Raw genomic sequence first — 12,819 nt, 5'->3', positions numbered from 1 at the left:
CAGACATATCTAGTTGCCTCAACCACAACAATAACCGAATTTTTTCTCCCAAATTTTCTTATTATTGTGGACTAATACTGTAAAACAAGTTAATGATCACCAAAAACAGCACTCGTCTTACACCCCCCTCATAAACCCCCCCAAAATAAAATACTGTAATAATAAAAAACTCATTTGCCTTTCAGTATTTATCTTTCCGTCCCTATTATTAGCCAGAGATTTATAATATTGCTAAGTATAATAGTGTGAAATAATAAGGAAACACCACTATAAAGGTGCTCCTCTACTTAAGAACGTTCAACTTACAAATTTTCAGAGAAACAAACATCATCAATGAGCGGGGTTACCTGCCAGAACAAGTGTTTAATGTGGATGAGACTGGATTATTTTGAAGAAAATTCCAGATAAAACAAACATTACCTAAGAGGAGAAGAGTGAGCCAGGTTTTAAGGCTGTATTAAAGGGTATAGCTGGGCTAAATATCCATAATCTTTTCAGTTTTTACAATAAGTTTGGTATCTACAGGAGTAAAGTTGGACTTACAAACAAGACTCAAGAATGTAACTCTTTCGCAAGTAGAGGAGCATCTGTAGTGCATTTTTTTCTCAGGTGAGAAAAGATGCCCTGCCCCATGACTGTATTGCTCTAATTTTATCCAAAATTTTATTTTAACATGCATATTATCTAGATATTACTACATATTAATTCACAGAAATAAACAAACATGTTGTCAGTAAAGAAGAACACTCACCTCAACCCAAGAAACAGGAAGTTTGCAGATGTAAGTCCTGGACCCACTCTCCAGAGGACTTTTTCAAAGCACACTAAGTCTCGGTAATTTCCAGGAAGGTCACCTGCAACAAGAAAGTCTCTTTCAGAAACAGGTAATTAAACACAATTGAAATCTTAACTATAAAGTAGGAGTGAAGACAACTTGTTTCAGTTGCTCTCCACCCATAGCAGGAAAAGGCTGATATCATCATAATCATCTCCAACATTTCATGTCCATTTCCCACAGTTGTGTGCATAGCCATGATTACCTGATGGCAGCTCTCTAAGCTGCATAATGTCATTTAATAACATCATAAAGATTAACTTGTAAATGTGTCCACCAAACTTTGAGGGCTTGGAACCCTTGGAAGCTCTAAACTAGAGTGATTAGGGCTAAACTGACCATCAGCCAACTTCCCCCTAACCATGTCCCATGATCAGATGTTTGACAAGGCAAGGTTGTCCATGGTGGCTTGGAAGGTATGGAAATCACTCTCAAGGTTTCACAGCACATGAGTTACCAATTATTTACTTGTCAGACTTTATCACTGAGTGGGAAGAAGAATCAACCCCACATAATCCACTGACCTCTTATGATGACATCAAAGGAGGAGGATGGGATCTCATTAATTCTTTTAAGGCTCTATTATCAAACAGGATTTCAGGATCTATCCTTTATAACTATTTATCTGTCAAAAATAACTAATGAATGCTTAAGCTGTGCTGTACAAAGAGCACTCTCATGAAGAAGACCTGACCACAGTTGATACAAAACTGTACCACGTATGAAAATATGGAAGTTAAAGACACACGTAATGAAAATTCAAAATGCCCGAACTGCAAAGGACATCACCACACTTTGGCAGCACGATGCCCAGTAAGGAAGGATATCATCAAAGACATGAAGGAAAAGGAAAAATCGAACAAACATATAGAAACTGACCCAACCAAAACCTATGCTGCAATAACAAAGTTGCAAGACACTACAGATGGCACGCACGCGCCATCTATCGGACAATCCCAGAACCAGAAATTTGACACGGACAGTCCCTCGCTTAATTCAGATTTCGTCCGATATCGGGATTAAAGGGGTCCGTTTTAACGAGGGTCTACCCTTCACCATACTAGCCACACCGATACATGCCCACATAATCAACGTGGCTAACACGGGAACATTCGGGAAAAACTATCAGAGAAATGTTTGCAGCGAACAACCTACCACAGGTAAACTTCCCACACAATGCCCCATCAGCAGACATTTTCAAAATAATAACCAAAAACAGTCTAGGAATCACCAGCAAAGAAAGGGAAGATAAAATAACACAACAAGAAAATTGCACAGGAGCAGAGACTGCAATGGATACAACCCACTCCCAAATAACCACAAGACCCTAGAGAACACAACCAACCAATCAGCTAAGTCAACACCAGCAAGACCACGTAGAGAGAACCCCACCGGTCAACGGCCGGCCGACGTCGGAGACAGCATAGGAATCAGGTTTTACTCGGTCAACTCCCTGCAACAAATGAGAGATTGTTAAAAGATATTAAAGAAGGAACAACCAAATACACATATGAAGAGGGACTCATAGAAACACTAATACGTGGAGGAAAAATAAGCAGCAAATACAACAAAATCGAGAACGTAGACTTATCAAAATTCAAGAAAATAAGAACAGGACTGAAGGAGAAGAGAGAGAGACTCTCCCCCGGAGAGACCCGAGCAACCGAACAACACGCGTCAAGTTCATGCGACCCACGATTATGCAAAACAGAACACAGAAAATAATACAACACAACGTCCTGGCCTGGACACATACAAGAAAAACAGAACTGACAAACATATACAACAGCATAGACCCAGACATAATTCTCATAAACTCACACCGACGGAAAAACAGTGACAAAATAAAACTCTTCAACTATTACACACATCAACTGAACATACACTCATAGACAATTTCCAAACCTACTTCTTAGCAGTCGAAATCAACACAACTAAAGGCCCAATAACAATCGGAACAACATATTTACCTTGCCGACGACAAACATTCCCGACTGGCGACTTACTAAAACTAATGAGACGTAACACACCAGCATACAGTATTTTATAGGAAACTTAAATGCGACACACACCATACTCGGACACAGAACCAGAAACCCAAGGGGGAAGATTATACACGACCTATTAGAAAACGGCAACATCACACACCTGGGCCCAGATTTCGAAACCTACATAGCTGCAGGAAGCACCGGGAAGCCGGATATGGTTTTGACCAATAGACACCACCATTTGAATTCACACATGAAACCTGGACCAACCACCACTAGCAATCACCTGCCCATAATTATCACTCTATAAACATCACCAATACAAATCCCCTCCATCCCTAGATTCTCTTTCAACAGAGCAAACTGGGAGGGTTTTAAGGCAGAACTCAACACAAACGAACAAATACATCGACATAAAAACACAGCAGACATTGACATAGCCCTGGAAACATGGTACTCTAAAGTCACCACAGCCATGGAAAATAACACCCCCAAAACAACTTACCGCACACTACCCCACGCACAATTAACACACGAACAGAAGATAATCCAGACAAGACTGAATAATATACTAGAACATACAAATACTCACGGCTGGAACCAAGAAACAATAACTCTCTTCAGAAACCTAAAGGAAGAGCTGAAAGAAATATGTAAACAATCACACAACGACAAATGGAACCAGATAATCACAAACACAGAGGCCGATTATCACAACCCAAAATTTTTCTGGAGTAAAATAAAAAACTAATGGGCACTAACTCCATAGATAACAGCCATCTTATAGACGACAACGGGGTAAAAGCTAGAGAATCTGTAGAAAAAGAACTGATCTTCAGAAATTTCTGGAGCAACATATATAAAATGACAGAAGAAGAAACAGAAACTATTGTAGAGTAACAGAACAGATGGTAACAACACACCTTACACTAAACACACAGAAATGGCAACCACCAAGAACAATAGACCTCAACATACTAATCAGTGCAGACACATTAACCTTGCCAATCACCACAAAGACATAAGAAACATAATAACCAGTTTTAAAAATAAAGCACCTGGACTAAGTCAGACAAACAAAACAGTCCTTCAAAACATACCCACAGATCTTTAACGCTTCACTAGCAACAGGACACTTCCCCAGACCTATATCCTTATTAGAAACACCAGGGAAAATACTAGAAAAAATAGTCAACAGCAGACTCAGAAACTATCTAGAACAGGAAAACAAATATAACCCCAGACAACACGGATTCCGAAAGAACCGAGGCACAAACACGGCTATTGCATTAATTTGAGAATCAATAGCTAACGCCGTCAGCAATAAAAACCAGTGCAATATTGTTCTCAGAGACGTATCAAAAGCTTTTGATAAAATGTGGCTCTAATTCCACAGTGAATTTGATCGAGGGGGCTAAGTTGTTAAGTTGTGGCAGGAATGCTTTTAGGTCCTCATTACATGGCCAGAGACATAATACATCATCAACATATCTAAACCAGACTGCTGAAGGTGGTAAAATATTACTTAATAGTTTCTTTTCAACTGCCACAACTTAACAACTTAGCCCCCTTGCTCAAATTCACTGTGGAATTAGAGCATGACTGTAAATTGCCTTTACTAGACTGTCTGATCCACAGAATAGGTAACACCTTTAAGTTCAGTATTTATAGGAAACCTACTCATGTGTGTTCATACATTCATTATTATTCTGCCCACCATAATAGTCAAACAGTCAGTATTTTCATCATTGTTTTTATGTGCTTTGAGAATTTGCAGCCCGGAATTTATTGATGAGGAATATAAATATATCTATAATATTGGCTTGAACCTTCAGTACCCTAGATCTTTCATAGACAAATGCCTTAACATTACTAAGAAATCTTTCTATAGAACCAATCCCAAGCCCACCCATGACCATAAGAATCTCTTAGTATTACCATTTCACAAAAATTTTTCTCAAATTCCTTTACAACTAAAAACCTGGAACGTCAATGTGGCATTTAAAAACTCATGCACTGTTAACAAATAAATAAATATATATATATATATATATATATATATATATATATATATATATATATATATATATATATATATATATATATATATATATATATATATATATATATATATATATATATATACGGTATGTATATATATATACGTATACAGGTATATATATAAATATATATATATTATATTTATATATATATATATAGTCTAAAAAATTCAGTACTAGAAGAGTGATAAATAAATACAATATACAGTCGGCCCTTCACATACGCGGGTTTAGCATTCACGGATTTGCAAATACGCGGATTGCCCCACCGAAGGAATATTCTGTACATTGAAGTAATTGAAGTACATTCAAATCGCGCGCCATTCAACTCGCGCGCGGCACCGAACACGGGACACCGCCCGCTCCCGCAACCTCACACACACACGCATAGCTCTCCCTCACTCAGTCAGTCTCGCTGTAACCACGCTTGTGTTGACATCAGCATTGTAGTTGCAAAAATATTACATTTCCGTGAATGTATTATATCAAGCACAGTATGAATAGAATATCACTAATATAAGAGTATTTTAACCGAAAACTACTAAAAAAACGAGTAACATATCTTGAACATCGGAAGGTTAGGTAAAGTCTTTTGTTTTCATGTAGTTTATCCTAATTTACATTGAAATGCATTACGTTTCAGCAAAACTACTATTTATTTCTGAGAATATGGAAATGTAATATTTTGCCGAAATGACGCAGGTATTACAGTGGAAAGTGACGAAAGCAATGACTTTCACTTTCTTTCGTTCAAAAGATGTTACCGTAATCGCTTTTTGAATGGTTTTCAGTTAAAAAACTGTTGTAATACAATAATATTCAATCCTAATTCACTTGTGATGCAACAGTTTTTTACTGAAAACCATTCGAAAAGCGATTACGGTAACATCTTTTGAACGAAAGAAAGCGAAAGTCATTGTTTTCGTCACGATTTTATCCCACTTTCCACTGTAATACGGACGTCATTTCAGCAAAAATATTACATTTCCGTGAATGTAGTATATCAAGCACAGTATGAATAGAATATCATTGTAATATAACAGTATTTAAACCAAAAACTATTAAAAAAACGAGTAACATATCTTGAACATCGGAAGGTTAGGTAAAGTCTTTTGTTTTCATCATGTATTTTATCCTATTTTACATTGAAATACACCACGTTTCAGCAAAACTACTATTTTTTTCTGAGAATATATTCATTCAGGTGCAGTTTAGGTAAAATATACATGTGCTGTAACATTTTTTTAATTGAAAACGATTTGAAAAACACGTACCCTCTAGCCCTGTTCAAGGAGAAGACTGGGAAGAGCTGTTTGGTGCTTAAGACGATGACAAGGAAAATGATTTTGATGGATTTTAATGAAAATATTCAGAAATATGGTATTGTAGTATTTATTCAAGTGAATTAGGATAGAATATTATTTTAATACAACAGTAGTGACGATGTGGAGGAGGCGGAGGCATAGAGCGGGGACGAGCGGTGACTGGCGGCAGCAGGGACGAGTGGAGATGCCAGCCAGTACATTACGGGTGTACAGTATTAATTGATTTTATAGCTCTTTTTGCATTTTAATATTAAATACTGTATATTACGTTTCAACAAAACTACTATACTTGTTTCAAATTTAATTAACAAAGATTGATGTTTCAAATGTAATGAACAAAAATTGATGTACAGTATCTATAAATAAACTTTAAAAAAATGAATACTTTGTTTTACATCGTCCTGTGTATACCATACCATGCATTTGGCTACTTTGGGCTTCCTATGATGACGCAAGAGATCTGCCCTGGCAACTGTACCGACACTCACAGCCGGTGGTGCGTCGTTTCCATAGTTTACTGGTAGTTACTGGTAAATATTTTTCAACCTAACGAAACTATTACCCGTTTAGAGGTTGACCTCCAATTTTTTGCCAAATAATTTGGTCTTAAAAACTCGAACTACACACAGGTATATATGGTAAATAAGGACATGGGGGGCCAGGGGTTTTTCAGGGGGGGGGGCAAAAGTACACGGATTTTTAACATTCACGGGTATCTCTCAAACCTAACACCAGCGTATGTTAAGGGCCGAGTGAAAAAATGTATATGCTACAATACAAAACTAACTGAACCAAAAAAGATAAAGTTAAAGTCTTAAATTATTTATGCCTTAACCACATGAAAAGGTTAAATAAATACACAGTAAACTTACTGCTCCACATGTAACAATGCGATTGGTGCTGGGAGCCCAGTCAATGCCTGTGACACGCAGATCATGACCCTGGAGTGTTTCCTGAAGCTTCCACTCTGATGCAGCTCTGCCATATATATTCACTTCATTGTTGTTGAGACTCAATGCCACTTCTGTAAGAAATACACACACATGCACTGAGGTTGCAAAACTAGAGAAACAAAACAAAACTACAGAGAAGCTAAGTAGCTAAATAAAATCTAAACCTAACAATGAAAAAAAAAATAAAATAAAATTAACTCCACCTACTTTCTGGTACAAACTGGGAGAGATCAGAAGCTTTGAACATGTTATGACCAGAAGAGGAAACCAGTCCTGCTCAGGTATAAAAAAGAGGACTGAACCCCCCCCCAGTGATTATGCTGTATTATGACAGCTGTCTGGCTGAAAACTTAGGTAAAATTGCAGATTACAGTAACCAAAGAATAACCTAATCTAATCTTCCAGAATTCTGTGGTTGCAGTTATTTTTTATTTTTATTTTTTATTTTTTTACGGGGAATAGGCCACCCAGCAACAGGTCATTGAACCACAATGGGGCCTAGGGGGCAAAAAAAATAAGAGTAAAAAGAAATTGAATTGCCCACAGAGAAACTGTGGGCACCACGGGCAATACGAGCGTTACAAGTCCACGGCCTTGCCGGCAGTACACGGGATGCCAAATCCACCAAACATTGGCCATTAAAGTACCTGTAAAAAAGAGAGTGAAGCAACATTGAAGCAAAGAGAAAGGGATGAAAGATTATCAATTAAAGGAGGAGAGTCAATAAGATGAAATGCCTTTGATTCCACCTTATCTAACAGTTGGACAGAAGAAGAGCCACCCTCGATATGAGCACAGTACTCCAAGTTAGGACAAATGAATCTCTTATAAACTGAAGCAACTGCTCAGGAGTAAAGTAGCTACGGCATCTGTACAGCATTCCCAGCTTTCGGAAGGCAGTTTTAGCAATGTTGTGGACGTGTGGCTTCCATGACATATTATAGGTAATGGTGAGACCTAACATATCTATTTTAGAACTTAGCAGAATGATTGCATCCTGAAATGTGATTGGTGGGAGATCATCAAATATTACAAAAACTTCTTCTAGAAAAGTGATACCGATAAAACTCAGTTTGAAAATTAGATGGCAATTTACCTGCCAGGCAAGTGCTATTTAACTTCATATAGGTCGGTACTCACGGCTGCGGTCCTCATTCCGGGCACGACAAGCGATGGGCACGAGGCCGAACCGGAACACTTCTGTCATGGCGTATCACTTGGAGCAGGTGTCTGTAACACTGTGTAAATTAAATGTTAAATTTTCACAAATGCACCGGTCTTTGTTCAGATATTAAAAATATGTTTTTTCAATGTTACTCGATGAGTTTCGAACAAATTTAATATTAATTTCAGCCGGAAATCAATAGTTCTTTGGGTAAATCACATAAATAAAAAACCAACAAACTAACAAATCCAAACCTAACCTTAACTAACCTAACACTATTTTTCCGACGAAAATCTGCAATTGACGTAAAACTCTCGCCCAATTATAAGTCTCCTATAGCCAATAAGAAAATCCCACACCACCCCCCACACATGCGCTGTAGATGCTTAAGAATCCAACACGGAGGTAAGGAGCACTGCGCGACGGGCGGTCAGACCTCCGTGAGACGTAAACAACAAATGACAACACTCGTGAATGACCAAATCTAATAATATTGAAAAATTAATATCTCGGTTATCCTTAATTTCCGGCGGAAATGTCACAAAAGAAAAATGTTTTAGATTGTCTAAACATTACGAAAAACATATTAATAACAGTGAGAGAAATACCAGTGCAAGATCGAAAATTCACTAAATAAATTATAAAACTTACACAAGTCATAAATAAAACTATATAAATATATCAGGTTTTAATAGGTTCTAGTAAATGTCACCTAGATTTTAAAATATATCATAATGGTAAGAACATATTGAAAAAATGAAAGAAATTGAACAACACCTGCTGGTTTTAGTCATCTCTTCCAAGAATACCTTTATACCCGTTAAATATAAGATTAACTTTAATTTCTTACCGTAAATAAAGTGGCAACCATCTGTATCCATTAACTAAAACAGTATCTACATGGATATTACAGTACAAATATAAATCTTTCACCAATTACATGACCAATGTATATAATTATTATCATAGATATACGAATTATTGGTTAAAGGCGATGAATCATTTACAGTAGGCGGGGCTGTCCCCTCACGTCTTCCGCCATAACTACGACCTACAATAACTTCTTTCATGCCATTAGGAAGTTAATTTGTTATATATTATCAAAATACATGGAACAAAAAAAAGAGTTCCTTCTACTTACCTAAATATTGAAGGATATTAGCGGACTCTGGTCAACATCCTCAAGTCCTGACTTGTGACCAAAACAGCTTGAGTCTCAACCTGTTGGCCTGACTTAAAGCACAAAGCAGGGAACTCCCAATTCAGGGATGGGACACACTTGTAGTCTTCTCTCAATTATTTACTCTAGAAATCACCCGAGAAGGAAGAGGCTGGGACCTAGATCAGACATAACTAGTTATTATACATACAAAACAAGCATCAACTGTTGTCATAGGGGTACCACACAGTAGTAGGAATTAAACAATACATAATAAACCCGTGGTGTAGACTCACTCCAGGGTGAATGTCTGGAGAGCAACGCTAGAATTAGCCTTATTCTGGCTTACAAACTACCTCCACGAGATCATCACATTCTTCATATAACATTTATTATGCTCAATCTATCAAACACACTCTAACAGAGCAAAGAAATACGTGGGACATACCTGCTACTGGGCCCCGGGATGTAAACAACGCCATGGCCTCTCTCCCCCCCGGCTGGGATGCATATTCGTTCTAGCGCGGATTCACAAGACATAATTACGTTTTCCTCCTCGAAGCTTACAAAAATACATATCCATATCAATAATATTCTATATCACAAAATGGTTGTCTCTGGAGTTCCTCATACCACACACACTCCTCCATACAAATGTTTGCCGATGGCGCCAAGTTATTTCGGGAAATTAAGAACCGAGCATTTGCATTCATCTACAATGCTTTTTTCCTTTTTAACCTCCTCACTACCCTGTATTTGGAAACCACTTTTAATATTTTATTCAGCTAATGCCAGACAATTTTATTCAGCAGAGTGTGGACCCAGTGCACAAGTGGTTACTTTTACTTTTTTTTTTACTTTTATCCTCTTCGCCACTGATCGGCTTGTTAGCCGCTTGGGCGATCGGTCACGTCTCTGTCACGCACTGTTGGCAAATACTGGGCATGCACCGGCTCCTGAATGTACCTGAACCCGCTCCAGTGTTGGTCAAGTCTTCTCTTGAAAGAGCTCACACTCGGTGCCGTCACAACACTCTCTGGTAGATTGTTCCAAGAGTTTACAACCCTCACTCCGAAAAAGTTTGCCCTCACGGTTTTTCTGGACTTGCGGCTTCTTCAATCTTGAGCTGTGACCCCTTGTGGGGCGAGCGTCCGCCAGCTCCAAGTAAGGACACTCAACTGAGTAGTGCCCCCTGAGATGCTTATAAACCTCAACTAGGTCCCCCCCTTGCCCGTCTGTAGTATAAGCTAGGCAAGTTCAGGCGCTCCAATCTCTCAGGGTAGCTGAGATGCCGAAGTGCAGGCACCAGTTTGGCGGCCCTCCTTTGAACATTTTCAACCAACTGACAGTCCCTAGCATATCTCGGGGACCAGATGGGGTGACAGTACTCCAGATGGGGAAGCACTTCACTCCTGAAGATCGTCACGAGGGACGGACCGTCTAGATATCTGAACGACCTTCTTATAAGACCCAATAATTTATTTGCCTGATTTACCTTCTTCTCACAATGGCCCGAGAACTTCAGCTCATTGTCAACATACACACCTAGGTCCTTCTCACACACAGTCTCAACTAGTACATTTTCTTCATCCCGTTGGGACATATGGTACGCCTCCTTACCGTTGGTACGCCCCAGGTGCATCCTCTTACACTTCGTGACATTGAATCTCAGCAGCCATTCCTTCGACCATTCCTGGAGCCCACAGAGGTCCTTCTGCAGCTCTTCACAGTCCGCTTGGTTCTTAATTTCCCGAAATAACTTGGCGTCATCGGCAAACATTTGTATGGAGGAGTGTACAACGTCAGGCATATCATTTATGAAACAAACAAACAACAGCGGGCCCAATACACTACCCTGCGGTACCCCACTTGTTACAGGTACAGATGACGATTTCGTGCCATTAATCACCACACATTGCTTGCGGTCATGTAGAAAGTCTTCTATCCACGCTAGGACATTTCCCCGAATTCCGTACCCTTCCAGTTTGATTTTCAGCCTTTCGTGGGGTACACTGTCGAAAGCCTTGGCAAAATCTAGGTAAATATTGTCGATATTACCACCCCGTTCTAGAATATGGGTCCAAATATCCAATACCTTGAGCAATTGTGTCAAGCAAGAGCGCCCCGGCATAAAACCGTGTTGGCAATCTTTTACAAGGTTGTTTCGTAGTAGATGTTCCATCGCTGCATCTCTGATAATACTCTCAAGTAATTTACATATTATGCTGGTCAGGCTCACCGGTCTATAGTTGTTCGTGGAGTGCCTATCGCCCTTCTTGAAGATAGGACTCACATAAGCCACTTTCCATTCACTGGGGACCATTTGTTCATCCAGGCATTTACAAAACAGAATCTTCAGGGGCTCTGCAAGCTCGTTGCACAGCTCCCTTAGCACTCTAGGATGCACCATGTCAGGTCCAGGACTCTTATGGACCTTTAGCCTGGACAGTTTATTTCTAATACCCTCTTCTGTGAACACAATGTGGGTCAGTGCTGTCTCGAACCGTCTGTCCTCAAACGCAGGAAGGTTAGTTGCATCCTCTCTTGTGAACACTGAGGAAAAGAAGCTGTTCAATGCCTCAGCTTTATCCTGGTCAGAATCTGCGTAACTACCATCTTCAAGCCTCAGGTCTGATACTCCTACTCGCGTTTTCAATTTCGACTTTGCATAGCGGTAAAACGCCTTTGGGTTTGACTTGACCTCGCGTGCAACCAGCCTTTGGAACTCCTTTTCAGCCCTCCTACACTCTATCTTTGCTTGGTTTCTGGCTCTTGCATACATCCTCCTGTCTTGCTCATCGTTTGACCCAACCCACGTCTTGAATTTCTGGGTTTTCTTCTTAATTTTGTCGACCGCCGCATGGTTCATGTGTAGGGATCCCCTCGTATTCCTAGAAGCACTGGGCTTGGTCTTGGGTATATATTTATCGATCAAATGGGTCATTTTACTAGTTATGATATTCAGCGTAGTGTCTGCGTTCTTGTACCTTAATAAGTCAGGCCAGTTGATACCCCTCATCTCTTCCCTCATCCCATTGTAATTTCCCTTGTAATATTTGCACCTTGGCCTGGCCTTATCTTGAACTAGGTAACAGTTAAATCTGAATGACAACACTGTATGGTGACTGGTGCCAACTGGGGCAAGGTGTTCCAGTTTGGCCACCATACCCTCCTCGTTTGTTATGATGAGGTCAAGTGGCTTGGGTGTTTGCTCCCCTCTGTAATGTGTCGGGTCTCTCACATGTTGGAACAGAAAATTATCTCTCAGAGTTTCTACAAAAAGAGTAGCAGGATTATTCAAGTCATTCGGGGTTGACTCGTTTCTCCAGTCGAT

General features: G+C 39.4%; 1 protein-coding gene across 2 annotated transcripts; it reads right to left on the bottom strand.

Moving 5' to 3' along the window:
- Positions 1-816: 816 nt before the first annotated feature.
- Positions 817-10,039, bottom strand: LOC121877076 (actin-related protein 2/3 complex subunit 1A-like). Of its 2 annotated transcripts, none has more exons than XM_042382704.1 (5): positions 9,934-10,039; positions 9,468-9,664; positions 8,302-8,399; positions 7,081-7,232; positions 817-854 (listed from the first exon to the last, which is right to left on the bottom strand). In XM_042382704.1, the coding sequence occupies exons 3-5, from the start codon at positions 8,366-8,368 to the stop codon at positions 825-827; spliced, it is 249 nt and encodes an 82-aa protein (XP_042238638.1). In that variant the 5' UTR covers positions 8,369-8,399; positions 9,468-9,664; positions 9,934-10,039; the 3' UTR covers positions 817-824. The 2 variants fall into 2 exon arrangements, with proteins under 2 accessions (XP_042238638.1, XP_042238639.1); XM_042382705.1 differs by having other exon boundaries at positions 8,302-8,391.
- Positions 10,040-12,819: the final 2,780 nt, after the last annotated feature.

This window comes from Homarus americanus, unplaced genomic scaffold (genome assembly GCF_018991925.1).
Source record: "Homarus americanus isolate GMGI-L3 unplaced genomic scaffold, GMGI_Hamer_2.0 scaffold47596, whole genome shotgun sequence".
In the NCBI taxonomy this organism is placed as follows: Eukaryota; Metazoa; Arthropoda; class Malacostraca; order Decapoda; family Nephropidae; genus Homarus; species Homarus americanus.
Note: the sequence above shows the minus strand (reverse complement) of the source record. Positions and strands in the feature narration are given on the sequence as shown.